The following is a 22514-nucleotide window of genomic DNA, read 5'->3' on the forward strand; positions in this document are numbered from 1 at the left end:
TTCCCTGCTGCAATGGGCTGCTCCAGCTAATTAACTCCAGAAAGACACCCAGGACTCCAGCCAGGAATTCTGCTGCATCCTGCCCTGTGGATGCACTGACTCGTGCAGTGCCCAGCCCGGGTGTCCCTCCCTCCTGCGCTGAGGTGTTTGTCAGCCCTGGCACTGACGGGGCGGTTCGGGCTTGTCCGGCCACTCTCAGCTGCCAATTCAAATCAGGGGCCGCTTCAGTAACCCCAAAATCAACAATCCTCACCAACGCCACCCATGGCCAAGACGGTGCCACCACAGAGAAACTGTGGCCTGCACCTGGTGGCACCTGGTTTAGGTGAGTATTAAACAGCAAAACTACTGGAATTCTCAGAATGAAAGGAGACCGACCCACCACTTCCCAACTCGGACCAATTCCCGTGCCTCTCGTGACATCTTCTGTCAGTCAGTCTGGTTAAATACACACGACCCATTTAACTTCCAACTTTTTTTGCTATGAAAAACTAAACCTTTTATAAAAAGACAAAGTGGTTTGAGAGAGAACGAGGAAAGATGGGATGGAAGTTTTTAAGCCCATTATCGCATTTATCAATCCCCGCTGCTCTACCAAAGTGCTTTGCTCTGAACTCGCATCCATTTTCCCCGAGCTTTAAAAGCAAATGGGAGCATCTATTCCTTCAGCACCTCAAACACTTGCCCTCCCAATAAAACGCAGCCGTGTAGCTTTAACCCAGTGTTTCGCTAAGATTCCCAATGGATCAGCATCACCCACTCTGCGGCTGCTCCAGTGCTCCCGTAGCGCAACTGGAAAACCGGGGTGCTCGGGGACGGTGCGTATGAATCTATTATTAACGAATCCACGCGTCGAGGAAACAGAGGAGTAACTGTGGGTTTTTAGCGAAGCTGCGAGCGGCGGATTCCCGGTTCCCCCCTTCATTCTCCGCGGACCCCGCGCGGCGAGCATCGCTCCATCCCTCCATCCCTCCATCCCACCTCCCCCGCCCGCCCCCGCCGCCAGCCCGGCCCCCGGCTCCTCCTCCCCGCTCCCGCCCGGCTGGGGGACGCCCGCCGGTCCCGCTCAACAAGTTCCCCTCGGCGGGGACCCGGCCGAGGGGACCCCCGGACTCCGAGCCCCCGCCGCAGCCCATGAGGGCAGCGGGGAGCGCGGCGGCGGCGGCTCCGCGGCTCCTCCGCGGCAGATGCGCCGAGGCTCTGACGCCCAGCTCGCCCCGGCGGCGGGAGGGAGATGCTCGCCCAGACCGCCACTTCTGCGTGAGGAAGCATAAGGTAAGGGACAGCCCTGCCCGCGGCTCGCTCGCCCCCAGACCCAAAAACCACCCCCCGCTCCGCTGGTTTTTCCAGCGGAAAACTTCGTAGGGATGAGGATAAAGGCTGGCGCTGAGCGCCAGCGTTATGCAATAGCGTTATCTGCCTGCCTGGGAACAGCTCCTGCATCCAATAACTTTCGTGACAGAGAAGGAGAGAATATCCCGATCTAGCAAAATGCCAGCCTTTCTTTCCCTGCTCCCTTTCCAGCGGTGCCTGGGAGGGGAGAGGTGTAGCTGGAGGATTTTCGGAGGATGCACGAAGTGCTTTAGCTTTTCACATGGCTGATGGCGAGGAACTACCGCTGCTTATTAACTTCAGCCGTCCTAATGAAGTGTCCGCACAGCGCGGCGATGGAGGAGCATCGGATGCGTTCATCCCTTAACTTGCTATTAAAAGCCAAACCAACCCAAAAATGCTCCTCGGGGGCTGAACTGCTGCTATTCAGTGAAGTGTGAATATCGAGACGCAGGGCTCTCACGATTTAATACACCCAAGTCCCTCATCACCATCGGCACAAATTGGGGATGCCGCGAAAACGCCGTGGGAAAACGGGACAAAAGGTAGCAGGGATCCATCCCTGAAGTCACAGTCCTTGCATCCTGCAAGGCATCCCAAGCTTCCCGCTCTGCATTTCCATCTTGCCTCCCTACCTCTAGTGCAAATCCTCTCCCGTGACCTCAACGCCTGTACTTAATGCCATGTTTACAGGGAGTTACGGCAGCGAGGGGATGCAGGACTGCAGTTCGCTGGGATCAGCCTGGGGGAGGCGGGGGGGCAGCCGGCCCCAGAAAAATAGGGACATCTTGCAATGCTGGGAGCAGGGAATATATTCCCTGCTTATGTCACCGTCTCCCGAGGGCTCTGTCCCAAAGGAGCTGTGCCCCCCTCTCTGCACGAGTCAGAATAGGGAATGGAGCGGTTCCGTTTGACCTTGTGTGTCTAAGCAGCTCAAATCCTGCTCGGAGGAAAATTTAACTCATTAGGCTCTAGGATCGGGAAGTTTGGGAAGACCTGTTTTTTCCAGCCTCTGAGAACCAATTTTTTTTTTTCCCTGCTGGCAAGTGGTAACAAAAGGCAAACCAGTAACAGGTCAGGTCTGATATAAACTGGGAATTTATTCCCTCTCTTAAAGTGTTCCATGGTGCTCACCGTTCACATTTACAGTGCTGCCAGGAATGCTGCATGTACCAAGGTTAAAATCAGGCTGCTGGCTGGAAAAACTACTAGCTAAAAATAAATAAATAAAAATAACCACATGACATGCAACTGTCCTAGCCATGTACTCAGATGAATTTAATGTAGAATTTCAAGGGAACAGACCTATAGTAAAAATACAAAAGCAGGGAGAGTAACGTATTTCCTTACTCTTGGTGTGATGCCTATTGGTGTCCTACGAGCCTGCTCTGTCTCCACTACAATGATCTGTTCTCTTCCACTACAAATACCAGTCCTAAGTTAAAAGCTGGGTTTTCTTCTGACATTAGAAATTCAGATGAAAAGATCTCAGTGCTCAGGTATTACCCATTTATCACCTACCTGGAGGTGGATATTCTGCCTTACAGTGATGGCATATGGTCCCTGGTTTCAGGAGAAATCCATAATGTATATTGCTAATCCAAAGGCTCAGATGGAATTGTTCTAACAGTTCTAAAATAAAATTCCTGCTCCGGAGTTTAAGGTGCTGCTGCATTGAAAGCATCCTGCCTTCACAGAATGGGGAAGGCTGATATTAAATCAGGTTTTTTGTTGTTTTTTTTTTTTTTGGTAAGGATTTTGTGATGCCCTTGATGAAAAATGTGTGTTCTTTAGGACTCCATCATTATTAATGATGTGGATTTTTAACAAGATGCTCAAGATAATTCTAATCTTGAATGGAATCAGTGCCTTTCCCTCAGATTGATACATAAAAGCAGCTGGGCAAGAGCACCAGAAGAGAAAGTGTTAGTTACTTATCAAGAGGGCCAGCACCTAATATTCAATGCACCCTTCTACTAATTAAGCTCACAAACAAGTAGCTTATAAGATCATCACTGTGGTTTTTTTTCCCAGTTAACTATTGCACTGACGAAGCATTTTTGCATGAGAGACACACATACAATATTATATATTAGAATTTACACCTAATTAAATCAGAGGGGATACAAAGAGTAGCAAAGTTCAGTGGAGATGAACATAGAGAAGGAGCCCAAGAGCTGCCAAATCATCTTCCTGACCAGCACCACCAGTGCCCAAACCCTACTGGTCACCCCAGCACACCATTAGTTACCTGGAGATCCAAACTCAACCACAGACTCTGCAAAGGCCAAGGAAATATCAACACTGATGTTTTTGTTCTGCAGAATTTAAAAGCCAAACTTAGCCATGCCAATCCTTTGCCGTGACTGATGTGGTGGTGAAAGCCAGGGAAAACCTATGAGCCTGCCAAAAATCCAGGCTAAAATGTCAGGATACCTCCACAAAGCTCTTGAGCTGTGATGTCTCAAGGCCATTCTGACCACAGAACGGAGGATGTCTGGTCCCATAATTCAGGCACACTTGAGGAAATGATAGTAAATCCAGCATATCTGAGAGCATAAAAAATTCACGTGATTATCTGAACTAGCTGTTAATATTCTGCTTTCTGACAGCCACGATTTAAAGAACTGCTGAGAATTTGTGTGAGATATTAAAAAACATGTAAGCAACAAATCTACTTTATAGCCCTTACCCCCTTTGTATTTTTACTAATCAGTTTGCAAATTAAATAGGCTTTATGGAAATGAGAGCATGAGCATATTTTATGGGGAAAAAATCATCTCAGAGTGGTAAATTCAGTGGGAGTTGCTTCTGAAAATCAGTGCTTGCTTAGAAAATGCTGTACAACCTATGAACACACACAAGTACGACTCATTACATACTGCCAATTTTAAATTGTTATTGACCACACAGAATGCACTCAATTCACTTACTGTAGTGTAGCACATCCTCACTTTGAAGGTTATTTATTACAATTTTACTACATTCAGGCAGAAAACTTATCCCTTAACACTGACAACAGTTCACCTTGTTCATGAACATGCACAGCCCCGTGTTGGGGTGATCAGAGCCTTAAAGCTGCTTTCCAGTTCCACATCCAAGTAGAGTCTCACAGGCAAAGAGAATTGGGTGTAAAAATAACAATTCAGTGATCAAACAGCAAATCTTGGTGTCCACTTTGCCAGATTTTACTCCAGAAGTAGTTTTTCCAGCTAAATCTGCTGGATCTGATACAGAGTGTAGAAGGGTAATGGACATTTTCACAGTCTGAATTAAACAGAGGTGGATTTAAAAGCTGAAGGCCTCCAAGTCCTGCTGTATTTGGGTGCAGATCTGAACTTCTATATCTGTCATTACAAGAGATTTTTGTGCTGGAGCTCCACATGTCCCATTCCCCAGACTCTGCACATCGCTGATACCTCGTCTCAGACTCAGCCCATATCAAAAAGAGTTAAACATCTCACAAAACCCCAGCCTTACCTCATGTTTATGACATCCATGGGGAAGAGAAGCAAGTTGTGTTATTTTTGCCTGCCCATGATTGCTGTAACATGCCTATAAATAAAGCCCACACAGCTACAAAATTAAACCAGTTTAAAAACAAAAGCACGGAAAGCTCATTCCATCTGGTCTAAGTGAGGAGGAATTGTCATAAGTTAAAAAAAAAAGAAGGCTTTGCTTGTTTTGTGCACTTCCCCACCTTCCCTGCTTGTTTTACACCTTCCCTTCCTCATCCCTTCCATTTTCTTTTTTCCCAATGCTCGTGCCAAGGTTCTGATCCTGTTGCTTGGAAGGATTTGGTCAGGTGAAAGCTTATAAAGCCCAACCATGGTGGAAATGACTTTTAAAACTGGAACAGGGACTCTCTGATTCTCAGTACAAACCCACTTAAGCAGGTGTGTCGATTCAGGGCTGTATTTTCAAGTTAGGAACATGAAAAATAGTTTTGGTTTGATTAGTTGCCTCCTGGGAGAAGGAAGAGGAGAGGATTCAGTAAAATCACTAATGTTTGTGTATTTATCTACAATGAGCCCAGGGTCTCCTTCAAACCATTAGTGATTGGGTTGTTCCTGCCCATTTTGTTATTATATTCATTATTCTCCGCAAATGCCAACAGAAATGAATGAGGAGACATCCATGAGTAAAGAAATTTAACTTGTGGATCGGTTTAACACATTTTTGTGTATCAAGGCCATCGGCAAATAAAACACAGCGATATCTCTGAGGAGCTGACAGAGAGACAGATAAAACATCCCACTGCTGGAGAGAGTCACTCAGCAGAAATTATGCCTGAACTGCCTGGTAACACTGATAACACACAGCCCTTCTTGCAGACTGAGCCTAAGTTGCTGAATTCCAGAGGAATCTGTGTATTTTAGGTAGTTCTAGTTGAGCAAGTCGGTGAGAATAATGTGTTACATTCTCGCATTCACACCTTGTGATAAAAGCACACAAAGCCACAATAAAGGGGATGCAAATTATCTGTCTGGTTGTGGTGCCTCACCCAGACAGTTCTGGAGTTATCACCCAATTCTCATTAATAACAGGGGAGTTCTCAGCCACCATTCTGCAGCTTCACAGGCAGAGTACATAACTCAGACAAAAATATTCTTAACAGGGTCTTGAATTATTTCATGCACTTCCTAATCATCCATATCACAAACAACCCATCCTAAAATCCAGAACGACAGAATCATAGAATAGTTTGGGTTGGAAGGGGTCCCAAAGACCATCTGGTTTCAACCCCCTGCCACAGGCAAGGACACCATGATTATTTTAAGGTCTTATTCCACATTGTCTCAGGTCCACAAAACCTGGGAGCATTGTGTTCAACATCTCCACACCATCTTTGCCTGCTCTCATTGCTTCCCTGTTCATTCTCCACACAGTTCTTCCCATATGGAACCAAAAACGTGTTCCCTGGTGACCTGGAATGAGCTGTTTGCACCAGTGCTATCCATCAACTCCGAGCCTTCTCCCAAGTCCTCATGCTGGATGAGAACTTGAGGGTCTGGGAGTTGAGATTTGAGGCGTTCACACCGATGTTCGTACTTAAGATAACTTCTCCTCACATCAGAGTTTGGCTCTTCCTTCACATCATTTCCAAAGCATCTTAGAACCAGTTTTTATGAAGATTTGCAGCATTAGGGACCATTATTCCCCTGCAGCACAGCAACCGAAGCACAGTTTTTTGCTTTACCTATATTCCTCTTTTTGGGTAACTAAACTCATTTTTGTACAAGACTTTGCTGTAGCAAAATCAGACTGATCTGTGCACTTTCCCCAAAATCAGCACACTCAGATCCAGCTGTACATGGATAATTCACAATTCCAGCAGAGCCAGAACCTGCTTAAACCAGAAACTTCAGGAATGTGCTGCTCGAGAAGGTGAAAAATGACACAGCCTTTATTTCATGGTGCCTGCTGACAGCACTGGAGAGCAAATACACTCCTTGACTGAGACTATTCCCCAATTAATATCCCACTAATGATGTCAGGTTTTAGACCTAAATTACCGAGCTGAGTTATTTAACACACCTTCACACCCTCCCAAGTTTGTCTGCCTGTAACTCTAATCCAGGCAGAACAAGCTGACAAGGCTCTGCTGCCTTCCAACCAGTGACCTCAGGGAAGTCATTCCTGGCTGTCATCTCCCATTTGGAGGAAGCTCCAGCACAGGCTACACAAGACCCTTTCCACAGGATGAGATCACCTGCATTCCCAGGGGAATGCTCTGATCTGCATCTCTTGTGCTGCTGTGGTGCCTCTCCGATACCTCACAGCAAAATCAAGGATGCAAGATCCAAGCCTGGAGCTGGAACCTGCATCTCCTTCTTCCCCTTTGCCCAACATTTGTAAACCTATGATGAAGGAAAAAAAAACAGCTGCAGTTGCTGTAGGTGCTCACAGGCCATCCCTGAAAGTATTCACATCCAGGTTGGACTGGGCTGGGAGCAACCTGGGCTAGTGGAAGGTGGTCCTGCCGTGGCAGGGGGTGGGACTGGATGTCCTTTAAGGTCCCTTCCAAACCAAACCATTCTGTGAGTCTGTTTTCAATCCCCAGCACTCAGATCCCTCTCTCCAGAGCTCCAACAGTTTTAAGACCTGTTGGTCAAAGCTAAGGAGCAGAACTGCTCTTTTCCCCTGTGGTTTGGCTGGTTTTTTTCCTTAAACACCCACAAAACCCATCGATGTAGACTCAGAACAATTAACACTGAGCATTCCCCAGTAATGCAGATAAGGAACTGTCCTTAAGCTCTTGTTTTTAACAGCTTGCCCTTTCAATTATTTAACAGAAAGGTCCATAAAAATGAAAAAGCCTTGCAGTGAAAGTAGTGTGGCTTTTGGACTCCTGGAAGACAGTGCAGTGTAGTGAGAGCAGAACTGAGAGTGATTCTCTCAGCAACACATCCCCAGCACATCCTTCTCCTGCCAGTACCACTGGAACCCAGACAAGTAGTTGCCCAGATTTCCATGGCAAAATAATGTTAATAAACCTTTGCTCCTCCTATTCTCCATAAGCTGCAGAGCACAGTAAGAAAAAGCAGCATAATTCTTGTAACAGTTCTATGATTTTTTCCAGAACACTAAATCCCAGCAAATGTTTGGCATTAGAACACTATGAATTCGCAGGGAGTATCTTCTGACATTGCATTTGTTCCAGTAGGAAGTTAATAGTTATTAATTCACCCCATAAGTCTGCACTGTTCTTAATGCAAGTGCAAATCTCCTGATAATGGTACTATTCGTTGCAAAATTCTACATAACCCTTATTTTCCAGGAGTTTATCACGTTGAATGGATTCCTTTTAATTTTATGCACAATATAGGAAGCAACAAAACCTAAGTATTATTAAAATTTGTGTTCACAAAGCACAGTAGAGATGTCAAAATTAGAGAAAATTGCATATACCAGCTGCATTCAGCTGGGTTGGCTCGTAAGGAAATTCTTAAATAGTTTATCCTCCAATAGATTCCTGTTTTATCTAAAAATTCTCCAGGCATATTAAATCGTACATTTTATTTGTTGCCATTTAGTTCTAAAGCTGAAGCTCACAAAAGCATTTAAAGGCATTTATTGGGTATCTCAGCCATTAGCTGGGATATGATTTTATACATCATTCTTCCAGAGCCTGCCAGTGGATGGGAGGGGAGAAAAGACAAATCAAATGCCATATGATCCTGTTTATTCCAAAGCAAAGACTTCCAAGGCACTTAGAAATGCAGCAGGAAGAATGGCTTCAGTAGTGAGCAATAAATAAGGAGGTTCAAGAGAGAGAAAATTCAAGTTTGGTGCCTCGGGGTTTCCAAACAGAGTTAAAAAAATACTAGTTTGACATTTAGCAGGAGTGCAAACTCTGTTATTCTCCATGAACAATTCTGTGATAAAATGATGACAGGCTGCTCCACCACGTCACTTCTCCTAATAATAGTCAGCAGCACTTTTTACCCCACAAAAACTGGGCACACCTGCACCCCTGAATTTATCTGCAAGTCATAATTTATCCTCAGTCTTTATGTATTAAAAATCCATAAAACGTTGTAGCACAGGCAAACTTTCTGCAAACAACTAATAATTAAAAGCTAATTCATATTTTCCAGCATTTTTATCTTGTTACTGGACATTGTTTATTAATATTTAGGATAATACTATATGATTTTTAAGATTTTTTTTTTAAAGAATGAAAAGACTCCTAATTTAATGGAGTCAAAATGAATGGGATATTTAGAATTAACATATTGTATTTATTTATACAAAGTAAATCTAAGTTTCTTTCAAATCTTTATTTTTAACAACAGAATTGTATGATAGCCTATGTATACACTAACAAGACTTACAGACATCAAGTAATTTTTGCAAAAAATGAGCATTTTCTGGTAGTATTTAGGCATATAAAAATTCCAAGTGAGGCAGCAGGGATCTCTCACAAGGAAGCACAACCTGGATATACTCAGGAGCCCAAAGATGTTGCAGATCACTTCCTTTACACAGAAAAGGCCAATTATTTGCAACCCTTTGCATGATTTTAAGCTATTACAGCCATACACAAAATCCTGTGTGCTCTTAACACGTGCACAGATGTTTTCAGCTGTATCTCCAAAGCCTTCATTTGGTCTGAGAATACAAGGAATACATGGAATCTGTGCCTTCCACCTGCATTTGGAACATGCAAAGTTTAGGTCCAGTCTGTATTAACACATTGTGAGTCTGCTTCTGGAGCATAACACTGACAGAAATAAAATGTAAATTACATTTAATAATATAATTAGAGCTCCAAATCTCTTTTTCCTTCGTTAACCAACCAGTCTGGAAATTCCACACTGTAATTCCCCCTTCCAGGGCAGTGACTTTGCAGAGTTTTGGATGCAGAGTGAAGGTCCTGCAAAGATTTGTACCTAAACTTTACCTGCTGACATACCCTGGAACAGGACTGTTGGTTTCCATAATTCCCCTGAAGATTTTATACTAACTTAAGGCTTCTCTGTGCATCGCTTTTTAATTATTATTATTTAATAGTTTATTTCCATATTCAAACATAGGGGAACACTCCTTAAGGGTAATCAGCCAGAAGTTTATAAACAGATCAAAGCTAAAAACTGAAAAAGTAAGCTGTGTGATAACTTAAATATTTAGTTGAGCAAATCAGGGTTTGTTGGGAGTAACTACAGACAAACAGTTGAAATCTATTATGTGTATGTAATTGGCATCTGCAACTAAAATTCAAATTCAAAGCTTGACAGAGAGAGCCACAAAGTCTGTGCTCATGCAAACGGAGAAACTCAGATCCGAAAGTATCCAAAAATCCTGAGGAGAGGACGCTTTAAGTTACTCAAAATTGGAGGCAACACCTCGTCCAACCCAAAACTGAAACCAAACAGGAGGTATTATATAAACCCTTCCCTGTGAGGTGTTTAACTCACTATCCACTCTTTGCTCAGCTGTTCTTTTATCAGCTGAGCCCAGAGAGTTCCCCTTGGAGACACCGAGAACCGAGCGAGGTTCAGAAAAAAATCGAGTTCTTTTGGTTGTTGTCATTCTTAATCACAGATATCTATGAAATTATTACTCCAAGCTACTGGTGGGAATAGAAAACTCCAGATCAGCTAAATCAATCAGGCCTGGGAGGCTGAGAAAGGGAGACAAGCAATTTTGTGAAGAATCAATTTATTGGCTATTAAAGACACGCTTAAAATTAACTGCAGAATACAGTTCCCCGTTTATCCACTCCAGAGAACAGCACCGGGCTCCTGGTTTTATCTGGGTTAGGGACTCCATGTAAGTCATTCCAAACAAACCCAGTGATTCTGCAGCCCCAAAAATGATGGGATTAAAGGGGTAGTGAAATAACCTGCAAGTTGAGACAGGGCAGAGGCACTCATGAAATATCAAGCCAATACTTGAAAATAAATTGCACGTTAACGGATCCTGCTGTCAAATAACCAAGTGCCCGAAAACTCACTTTGACATCTCTGAGGTATCCTCAGAGATGGCTGTAATGGGTGACTTTCAGAGCTAAGAGTCAATTTTTTTAAGCCTTTTTTTGGGTAAAAACATGTGTTCTCTTTTCAGAAGCAATTACTGAGTATTATACATCTCTGTAAATGCAGCATTTCATTTTTGCTGCAATTTTTTGGTAGTGCAGGAACTCACATTAGCAGATTCGAACACTAATGGCTTTTATGTTCCTGTATTTAGTTTTTGGTAAACTCATTAATTTACCAGACCATTTTGGAACACTGGCTTCCAGTAGTTCTACATGACTGGAAATGCAGAGTTTTGGGGCTTGACAGTAGTTTTTACAACATATTTCAGTGTCTAATGCTGATGTGCGTCCAATTGCAAGCTAATGGATCAGGTTTGTATCTTACACAGCACTGTCTTCACTAAAACATTGCAAAAATCCCACTCTAGATAGATGGATGAATGGATGGATGGATGGATGGATGAATGGATTTCCTACCATCCCCATCATTGGAAGCTGTGACCCAGTGGGGCTCTGTTTGCAGTATTTCTCTCAAATAAAACCATAACTTGACTCACAAACGAGTTTATAGTTAAAATACAGCCTAACACAGCCAGTACAGGACCCTAACAAAGCTCCTTATTTATGGTTTCTACGAGAACAAAAAATTCCTGACATTCATATGTAGTCAATTTATTCCCTTCACAATCTGTCTGTATTTGTATATCATGTATTAAAGGCACAGGGATAACTGATCTTTCCCCCCAGCCCAGCACAAAAGGATAACTCTACTCCAATTTAATGTTCAGGCTTCCCCCTAGAATTCTCATCTTTCATTCTTTTCCCCAAAAACAGGAGCTTGGTCACTTTGGTATCAGCTACTAGGCCTGTATATATAACATGTCTAGAGGAAAACTAGTTTGGCAACCTCAAAATCCATTATCTGAACATTTTTGTCCTGCATTTTCCCTCTTTTTGCTTTCTTCTACAGACTCTCCACTACATCACACAGAGCCAGACAGAAACTTCCCCTCCTCAAACAAGTGCAGCTCACTCAGCTCTACCTGAGCCTCACAAGTCACATAGAAAAGGCAAACTAAGTGGATTCTAGAATATTTCAGTTACCTGTTAAAAAATTACTGGGACCAGGGAATTAAAATGTTAAGAAAAAAATTAAGTAATGACACCTTTGCACGAGATCTTTTGACCCAGACATCCAACCATGCACATCTTGTGTCTTAATATCTTTAGGGAAGTGTTATTATTGCCTTTAAAACTCATAAACATTCAATTTTCCACTGAAAATAATTTCCCCATTATGCTTTCTTAAATTAAAACTAAATATAGACCAGTCATAAGGATTGACTCCCCTGTGCTTTATAAAACATATGCTATCGTGGCACTTAACTCTTCAAGAGTTCCACATATTTTATTTAATAGACAAAGGAATTTTAATTAAAAACTCATTTTTAATACACCTGAAAGTCCCTTTACTCGTTTTACATCATACTCTGAGTCCCTCTGAGGGTCCATCTGTGGTTAAGTGGGAGATACATGCAGAATATTTGGATTAAGTGGGAATTTGGTAATTCAGCAAGTCTCAGGGAGAAATTTGTGCAATAGGAGAGTAAAAATGACAACTTCAAATGAGGTGTAAAAATGAGATCTTAACTATCCTGCTACTACAGATTCCCTTGTGATCTGAACAACCACAGAGCTGCTGGGTTTGGGGGGGGGTGTTTGGCATCTTCTTGTCCTTGAGGAGGTGTTTATATTTCAATGGCAGATTAAGTAATTTCTGCGAATCATCACAGGTTTTGAGGGTTTTTTTAGTGCTTTAGGATCCTTTGGGATAAGTAGCTGTATCATAAAGGCATTTACTGCCTCAAGGAAAGGATGAGTTGGTTTGCATTTGAAGCAAGCCCTTAATTGATGCACTGCTGACTTCTCCCACAAACTTCACTAGTTCATAAATTCTATGCATCCAGCAGCACCAACCAGTTGCTAACAATAATTAATCTATATTTAGATTATATTTAGGCTTGGCTATGAGGTAAATTTTTATAAAAATCCAAATCACGACACCTCTAACAACCAATTAATTTCTTGCCAAGACACTGAATACATCAGACAGGAGAATGTGTTTGGTAAGCAAGCCCAGAGTAAAAAATAATACCAGTGTGACACTTCTTGCTACTAAACATTTGCACTAAAGGAGAATTAAGGCTGGTCAGAGCTCTACAGTTTTCTTTACTTGCACAAAGACACTTATTTTTCATTTTCCCTGGAGTTTTGATTAACTGTCACGTGAATTCAGGGACTGGGAGCACGTACTGATTTGCAGGGAAGCACGAGTGCTGAGCGAGCAGCCATGATCCCTGTCCTCTGAAAAGGGGGCTGGAAAAACTCCTGCTGCCAGGAATCCTCCCCTTTGAGGAGAAGGTGTTCACAAACCAAGACAAAAAGCAGAATTCTCTAGAAAACCCAAAATCTAACACGAAGGACTATGACTTTAGGGAGCCAAGCACATCGGTTGCGAGCGGCAGCCATTTCAGGTGCATCGAAAGTAGCCCAAAAACTGCAAACCTGAGGGGGAAGAGTAGGAAAGCAGCCCAAATATTGCAAACCTGAGGGGGGAAAGTAGCACTTGTCTTGTAATATGAGGTTTTTTGCACTGTTTTTGGCTGCAGGCATCATGGTGAGTAAGGAGCCCAGCAAATGCTTACTCACCGCCTCGGACAGCGACGTCGAGCCAGCGGCTTCCCTGGCCTTGGAGATGAAATACGCGCTGGATCCCAACCGGCAGATCAAGAAACGGAACAAAGCCCTGCAGGTGAGGTTTAAGGATATCTGCGAGGCCCAGAACGAGCAGAGGGACAAACAGCTGTCCACCTCCAGCACGCAGGACCCCGACAAGAGGGACGCCAAGGCCATCGCCTACAAGACGGCGTATCGCAAGTACATGACGGTGCCCGCCCGCAGGTCCATCCCCAACGTCACCAAGAGCACAGGAGTTCAGACTTCCCCCGATCTCAAAAAGTGCTACCAGACCTTCCCTCTGGATCGGAAAAAAGGGAATATTCTTAAAAGCGCCTCGACCGTGGACACCTTGCAGGGCGAGAACAACGGGTTTCTGATCGATGTGAAGGACAGGGAGGGCCGGGGCTCGGCGGAGGCCGTTCCGTGGGGCAGGAAGGCCGGCAGCCTGCAGACGGCCGAGTTCATCTCCCATGTCTCGGAGCGCGCCAACGCGGGCGCGCACGACGACGGCACCGAGACCTGGAAAAGCAGCGATTTGCACAGTTCTCCCAAAGAGCCGCCTCCTCCTCCCTTCCCGAACTTGGCCGACCCCGCCGAGGACGAGCCCGCACGGCCGCCCAGCCGGGGGAGAGCGGCGGCGGCGCGGTTGAGCGGCGAGGAGGCCGCCCAGCCCCTCCACCACGGGAGGGTCTTCAAGACTGAGGTGGCCGCCGTTTACCTGCCAGCCTCGCAGCCCGACCTGCCCAACCTCGGCGACTGGTCGCCGTGTGCCGAGGAGGACAGGAGGAGGACGGTGCACCTGAACGGTGTCCAGCCCGCGGCGGGCGATGCCGGGGCGTGCGCAGCGCGGGCACGGTGCCCAGCCACCGAATGTAATGACCAGCCCCTGCAGGTCAACGTCTCGCCCGTGGAGGAGGGTCGACCCTGCCAGGCGGCCGTGGCTCTGAGCGAGGAATGCCAACAAATCGTGCCTCACACCGAAGTTGTGGACTTGAAAGCGCAGCTTCAGATGATGGAAAGCTTGATCAGCTCTAGTCAGGAAACCATAAAGGTGTTGTTGGGTGTTATACAGGAGCTCGAGAAAGGAGAAGCTCACAGAGAAGGGTGAGTAGAAGCTTTTTGCGTGAGTTTAAGCTGATTTAAAATGTCTTTTCTAACAATCCTGCCCTTGAACTTGCTGACGTCAACACGCACCCGCCGCTGCACACGTGGTGCTTCCCACGTGAAGTTTTGCTGCTTTTTAGAGGCCGATCCTAGGGAAACCTGCCAGCACTGTTCACAGATTGGTATCTGTTTGTCCTGGGATCTAATTAAGTAATTATTTAACGAAGGGCCTGTAATACATCTTGTGCCTTTTCCTTGGAGCACAGAATGAGCCGCTCTCCAAACAGGATTAGTGAGGATGCTTTCACATCAGCAACTTGCATTAACCATAATTCCTCACACGGCATGAAAAGCAGCAGAAAAACCTTAATTCTGTAAGAGACTTACCTTTTTAAGATTAAGGGATATAATTACAACTCTTAATATAATACCATTAATGGCATATGAATCTTGTCTGGTTTACTCTCACCTTCTGAATTTTTCATGGTATTTCTTTCAGAAGGAAATGAAATGAAAACTTTGAATATCAAAGCATTTTTTACAGCATTCACACAGCTCAACACAATAAACTCAAGCAGAAGGAAAGAAAATTGTGTTTATCCCTATCTTTCATTATTTAAATCAACCTATAAGGCATTAAATAAATACTGTAACTCAGTACAACCTTTAGTGTTTGCCTGGACAGTTCAATCCCTCTATTACATAACCTTAACAAGCATTTTGCAGACTGACTCACCTTAGTTCCCTCATCTTTATTCAATGAACACACCTCAAAATGTATATGCACTGTTTGGGTGCTTTTAAATACTTCTGCAATTAAATCACAATTTGTCAGAAGAGATCAGGATTTTAAAATTAAGAACCCAGCAGCTTGTGCTACTTGAAGCAGCCCATGTTTTCATTTGAGCCAGAAAGGTACGTCTTTAATTTAACTCTTTCTTTTGGAATGTACAAATGACGTTAATCCTAAAAACTAAAAACGTTTGTCATTGAAAAGTCCTCTCAGCTGTTGGACACTGCTGTCAACACAGTCTTAGTGCTTTTAGTTAATTTTACAGTATTATCTATATCAATATCAATTATCTATATCAGCACCTTATCAAGTCCTGGATCTTCAGACTAGGAAGTCTCTTGATGTAGCTGAAAGCCACACGGGCTTCATGATCTTAAAGGTCTTTTCCAACCTAAACGACTCTGTGGTTCAATTTTTTTAAATTTTTATTCAGAATAATTCCCCTGCCTCCCTTAACTTACAGAAACTGAAGGAGATTTGGACAGAAGTGTCAAGCAGCATGTCAAATCCCAAAATACAGAAAAACTCTTTCTTTATCACAACTCATCATCTGATCCCCGAGAACCCTGTGTGCAGGAACACCCACACCCACCCACCAAGTCACCTGCTATAAATACCTCTGCTTCCTCCAGACAATCATACAGCCATTTTTTATCTCTTCCCAAAGATAGCACAGCAACAGGTGCAGCAAATACCTATTATTTTATTGCCCTGACAGAAGCAGAGCTATTTAATGTAGCCAACATTAGGGGCATGCCCTTGGCACAAAACTGTCGATGACTTGAAATAATTTCAACCTGGCAAAGCTGTACTAGCCCTAAAATAGTGAAACTACCCATAAACCCCAGTTCAGAACATCTCTACAGCCTCTTAGAAACACAGACTTATCCATTAGAGTCTACAAGACTATATTTGACTGAAAAGAGCCTATCTAGTAGCACTCCTGTGTACTTGGAACCACTTCCAGCTGCTCCTGCATATGCTCTAGACACGACCCAAACATGCCCCCTCCGTGCTGGGCAGGAAGGGTGTCAAGATGGGGAAGGAGGGAAAAGAAAGGAGATGCAAACTTGCATATTTTCTCCTGTTTTAGGAATCCTTGCATCCCAGATCCCTCATTTCCTAGCTGCTGGGTGATTTTAAAGGAGGCTGCACAGAGGAGATTATGCTCAGGCCATTGCTGTTCTCCCCTGCTCACACTCCAGAGCTGGGAGAACACTCTGTTCTCCTGCAAAGCACCAACACATCATTAACATGAAGCTTGTCTTTATCCCCATTCCCCTCAAATTAGACAACTCTTTCAATAATAGGCTGCCCCATCCTTTTATTAGAATAATTCTTTCCAATTGCTGCATTCATTCGACATTTTTGCCACAGACACCCAGCACTGGGTAAATTATTACGTGTCTTCTCCATTTCAGCATGTTGGTCTTTTTTCCTGTTATAACCAAGTGTTAGGTCAGCTAATATCAAGAAATTAAAGCAGTGCTACTGCTCCATCTCTGTTTATTATAAAATACAAGAGTCTTCCATCTGCTAAAGCAGGAAGAAATGTTCTGTGTTTATGGACCTCTCCTGGTTTTCTTATGTATATTAAATTCCTTAGAACAACTCACTGCAAGAAACAAATACAAGTAACACACTGCTGGTTAAAAAAATAATTTACAAACCCAGAAAACAAAGGCACAGCTAAAATCCTTAATCATATTTTTCTCCCTTAAAGGAAATCAGTGCTCTTTAAGTGCTGTTGTAGTGCCCTGGGACTGGTGCTCAGTGGATTCATTTTCACTAATGTGCTGTAGGTCCTGAACTGCTATTACTGCAATTCATCACTAAATGAGTCAATGCCAGCAGAAGTGTAGCAGTATCTCTGAAGACAGCAGCATCATCTCTCTATACTTCCCAAAATGTCAGTGCTACATCATCTGCAATTAGCAACAACATCCAACTCCCAAATCTGCTGAAGGAAAGGGAAAAGCCACCTGAGGAGGAGGAAAAGCACAGCCAGCCTGTGACCCCCCCAGTATCAGAGGAAATTAGTAAAATTGTGTATTATTTCCATCATTATTTACTAAACCTTTGGCAAAGTGGCAATTCCACCTTCTATGTGGAAGCTTCTATGAAAAAACCAAATTATATGCCAGCAAAACACAGATATTGCTGGATGCCTTAAGTCAGGCATGAAGAAAGTGCAGAGCTGCAGCTTCAATTAAGCTCAGAGTTAAAAAAAAATGTTGAATATTACATGATGCAGGGTTCAGCTGCACAACACAAACCCATTTTTATGCTCCAGTTTTATATGAGAAACTATTAGCAATCTACATCACTTACAGACATATTTGTCTGTATTCAGATACAGAATTTAACAAGCCAAATTCTGCTCTGTGTGAAGCATAAATGCAAGTTAATAATTCTAAAACCTTGCTAATAACATCTAGGAAATGTATTACACAAGATGAACACGTAATCAAAAATATTTTGCTGCTGGAGAACAACAATGACCTGCCCTTTAAATCCTTACTGTGGAAAGGAACAGAAATGTTGGCCCTCCTCATTATACAACAAATCAGCAATTTTAATAAACAAAGCGCTCAATTTGCCACACAAAACCAAGTCACAGTATTTTGACTCTGACAGGCCAAATGTTACACACTAGACAAGAGTTAAATGAACCTGTTTCAGAGATAATTTATATTCATTTATTAGTCAGCAGTGGTTCAGGAATTTAAAGAGTTCTCAACAAACTCCTTCGAAGAGGCTTTGAAAGAACATGTTATTTAAATGTCAGCTCATGCTTTTCAGTGACTAAGGGATATTTGTGGCTCTTACTCTCATTCCTAAGCAGAAAATAAACCAGTATTATGTGTCTGGATGGATGTCTCACCAAAGGGGAGAGCAGGGAGCATCCTCACCCAAGTACTGCCTTCCCAGCACTGTCAGAAATCATCCCCAAGGTCACAAAAACTTCTCCTCTGCTTCAACAGAGGAGAAAGTCAGAGAGCCAAAGCAATTATTGGCCAGATTGTTTGCTTTGCTGCCTTTCAGGAGCCAGCCCAGCTCTTCAGCTCAACCCAAGGAGACAAGGCAAATAAAGGCAGTAACAACCTCTGCTGTCTCGCTCAATCCATCCACACACCCCCAAAACCCAGGGAGCTCTTTATTTCACACAAGAAGGCAGCTTAAAGGAGTTCACAAGAGCAGAGCCCCTGAAAGCCCAGCCTTTGGCAGGAATGTGCCAGTTCAGAAATGATGTGACAGGGATTTCCCCCCTTTTTGGTTTTGTTTTTTTTTTAATTACAGACGTGGCAAAGGAGAGGTTTAACAGAACCATTTCTAAGAGCAAACCTGGAAATGGAGGGAAGCACTAGATAAGCTGAACAGCAGAAGGCAGCTGCTCTGCAAATAAAGACACAAAACCCAGAAAGAACATGGCACATTCCATCTGTGAGGCACAAATTGTGTCATATTGCAAGTGACACCAGGTTTTGGAGCCTGTAACAGCAGCCCTTGGGAAGAGGACTATGATCAATGCCTTTACTTCCAGTATTGGGATCTTTATATTCATCCATCCTGTCTGTCCTTTGGAGCACTCACATTCCTTTTACTAATCCTCCTGACATCACCTCCTAAATCCTTCATTTTTCCCCCCTCTGGAGTTGCTGTATTTCAGATTATGCATCATTTACAGCTCATTCCCACACACAGACACACCAAAACACCTTGGAGATTGTCACAATTCACCTTCCCAAGGCAGAGCCAGGAAAAGGAGCAATTTTTGCACAGATCAGCACTTTGTGGATCTTGTGATCCTTGGGCCACTAATGGTTGAGTGTTTGTTGGGTTTTTTTCAAATTCTAATCCACACCTACCATTTTCTCAGCTCTTTCCACAAAGATCAGTGTTAAAATGAAGCATTTGGCTACCCTAGAAGCAGGTTTTATTTTCTAGTTCCAACAGCACTAGAACACCCTTCTGTGCCTTTTCTTAAAGTCATTTGTGCAACTATTCCCTCTCTTCTTGGAAGTGTACAGTTAATTCTAATTATTAATAGTGCTTTGTCAGGCAAAAAGGTGTGTATGTCACACTAAACTCTGAGCATAACCAAGTAAAATGCATTCAAAGACCATTTATGTTTTCTTTTAGGTCCCTAAAGCAGTTTTTAAGCCAAATTCTTTGCCTGTGGGGATCCCATCCCCTTGTCCTGTGCTCATTCCCCAAGTACAGCTCATCCCTCAGATGCTCATTTCCCCTTCTCCCAAAGCAGGATCAGGGCTAAGATGCCACAAAAATCCATTTACCTGCCCTCACCATAAGAAATCTGGTTTTCCAAGTTATAAACCAGCCCTTCCATGCTTCCCCCCAGCACGCTGACACCTCCTCACTGGAACTATTCCCTCATATCCCAGAACTCCCTATTTCCTCATGGAATTATTTCAACACTTGCTGTCAGTCCACATGACCACCCCTGAGCCCTTCAAATTCCCTTATTCAAAGAAAAAATAAATGAAACCGGATTAATTAAGACTGATCATTGAAAGATGCAGTATCATTCAAGGGAAAAGATCCAGGATCAGCCAAGGTTTAACCTCATACTCCATTTTTTTCTGAATTAGCTCACTAAAATCACACTGGAATTAGATCTACAAGGCTGGGTAACATGAGTATCTCAGAGCACAGTAACTCACAGGCCTTCAAAACATGATGAGATTTATATTTTTGATAGAATTTTTCATTAGAGTTGGACACATTTATCCTGTTGCTGATAATCAAAGCTTCATATCAGATTGTCAGAGTGGATAAAAAGGTCAAACTTCCACAGTTCACAGACATCCTGGAGCATTAATGTGTAATAATTCAGAGTACCTGGATACGATAACATTTAAGATAGAGAGCACTTAAATAATCCTGCTGTCACAGCCAGTTTATATCCATCCTTTGTGAGGAATAGAATGGTGGGAGGTTTTCAACAACCAAATGATGGATGAAAAGGAAAAGTGAACCCTTACCAACAACCAGTCCATGGAAAAAAAGATCCAAAAAAAAAATTTTTAGCAAAATTACTTGATCTTAATACTCTGTTTTCTCAAAAAAAAAAAAAGACACTAATAACGTTCTGAGTCTCAGAAAATATAACTTACTTTGCTAATACAGTCCAGCTTTTTATCTGCATACACTGGACTGGCACAATTCAAAGGGAAAGTACTTGAAGTGCTCAGAAAAATTATTTGATTTCTATCTGGTTGCTATTCACTGGACTTTAAAACCAAGACGAAATGTTATTCCCCACTACACTTCCCTGTTTCAGTCGGGATCAGCAGCTCTGAAGGGAAATTAAGGCTCAGGACTTTTCCAGCATAGGGACACAAAGGCCAAGAAAAGCAAATTTCCACAATTCAAAACTGGAAACACTGGTGAAGTCTTATACTGAAGGATTAAAAACAGTGTGAGCAAACAGTGTTCTTGCTCAGTATATCCACAGGAATTACCAGGGATCAGGAGCTTTCCAATGTTACCAAAACACCTGCAAGGATAGTCTTCCTGCTAAATCGGTCTTCTTTTAAAAAAGGATGACAAGGTACTGAATTCCCAGGTTTCACAATTAGAATAATCCTTTAATAACTGCATTTTGGCTCTTGGCAGTATCAGGATGCAAAGAGACAGAGCCATGAGCCAGGTGCCTGTGCAAGCAGGGAAAAATGAGACCAAAAGGAGCTTTCCAGTGTTAAATTTCTCACTGCTGTTCGTTCACCAGGAGATGAAACAACAGAGTTCTAACTGACAGCTGCTCCTGAGCCCCTGTGCTTGCACAGAGCTACAATTATTTCTCATCCTGACTGGGGAAAAATGGGGAAAAAATAGGAAGAAAACTTGTCTTAAGATGGAAGTGTTTTGTTTTTAAACTGTTGAGGCTCCAGCTACCCTGGGTTCCAGATCTGGGACATGAACACGCAGTTCACTCTTAAAAAAACTCCTGTGTAACATACCCAGGGATATGAAGGGAAAGAAACATCAGAGATGATGGAGAGCTGAGCTGGATTCAGATCTGGGGGTGGAACGAGATGGTCTTTAAGGGCCCTTCCAACCCAGACCATTCTGGGGTCTGTGGACTGAGGAAAACTTCTCTTTTAAGTGGGAACTTCCCAGACTTGGATCTGTCCATCCTCCCTGCATCTCTGTGTCACTGCTGGGTTTTTAATTACAGATCCAGAACTGTTATCACTCAAATCTTGAAAAACCTGAAGTTCCTACATTGTTTCATGGCTCTTATGGGCTTCTCTTTGAGCTTTGCCAAACAGAGAAATTTTGAAGACAGATGAAGACAAAATTCCCTGTCACGGAACCATTTTTCCATGTTATAAGCAAGCCCTGGGAAAAGCAGCAGTTTGTAGAATACTTGAGTGAAACTGGGACAATTCTGAGCTTTCCGTGACAGTTTGTGGTGATGGTTTTTGCATGTCATGGAGCAGCACTGGAGGGATCAGTTGTGTTACAGGTCAACTGGCAAGGAAAAGTGCCATTCCAAGGAAGGCTGAAAACATCTCCAAACATGTCCAGCTGTGCTGAGCTCTCTTTACTGATAGGATGATGACAGGGGATGTTTTTCACCACCACTCGCTGCATGAGGGAATAGTACCATTTTTTGTCTTGTTTCCAGTATCACAGAATGGTTTGGGTGGGAAAGGACTCATTTCACCCCCTGTCATGGGCAGGGACACCTTCCACCAGCCCAGCTTGCTCCAACCTGGCCTTGGACACTTCCAGGGATGGGGTAGCCACAGTTTCTCTGGGCAACCTGTGCCAGGGCCCCACCACTCTCACAGGGAACAATTTTTTCCCAATATCCCATCTACATCCACCTTCTTTCAGTCTGAAACCACAGAAGGTGTGTGAGGTCTAGTAATTCCTCAGGAGAGGCTGGATTTAGAGACCAGCAGAGGTATTCCGGCATTAACAAGGCAGTTTACACTCTGGAGTAGTTGGAACCTGGCATGACTTAGCTCATTTCTTTGGTAAATTAGAGGGCATTTCTTTGCTTCATTGTCATTCATGCAAGCTCAGAAA

General features: G+C 43.3%; 2 protein-coding genes across 3 annotated transcripts in view; one reads left to right on the forward strand and one right to left on the reverse strand.

Moving 5' to 3' along the window:
* Positions 1-22514, reverse strand: part of DOCK1 (dedicator of cytokinesis 1) — a 280476-nt gene that overhangs the window by 148308 nt on the left and 109654 nt on the right. The gene's annotated exons all lie outside the window — the stretch shown is intronic.
* Positions 1068-22514, forward strand: part of INSYN2 (inhibitory synaptic factor 2A) — a 41908-nt gene continuing 20461 nt past the window's right edge. Inside the window, exons 1-2 of the mRNA XM_027655184.1 lie at positions 1068-1275; positions 13486-14659. Of these exons, the coding sequence (XP_027510985.1) occupies positions 13491-14659 (1169 nt within the window). The 5' untranslated portion in view covers positions 1068-1275; positions 13486-13490. The remainder of the gene's footprint in view (positions 1276-13485; positions 14660-22514) is intronic.

This window comes from Corapipo altera, unplaced genomic scaffold, assembly GCF_003945725.1.
Source record: "Corapipo altera isolate COAL_440 unplaced genomic scaffold, ASM394572v1 180, whole genome shotgun sequence".
NCBI lineage: Eukaryota > Metazoa > Chordata > Aves > Passeriformes > Pipridae > Corapipo > Corapipo altera.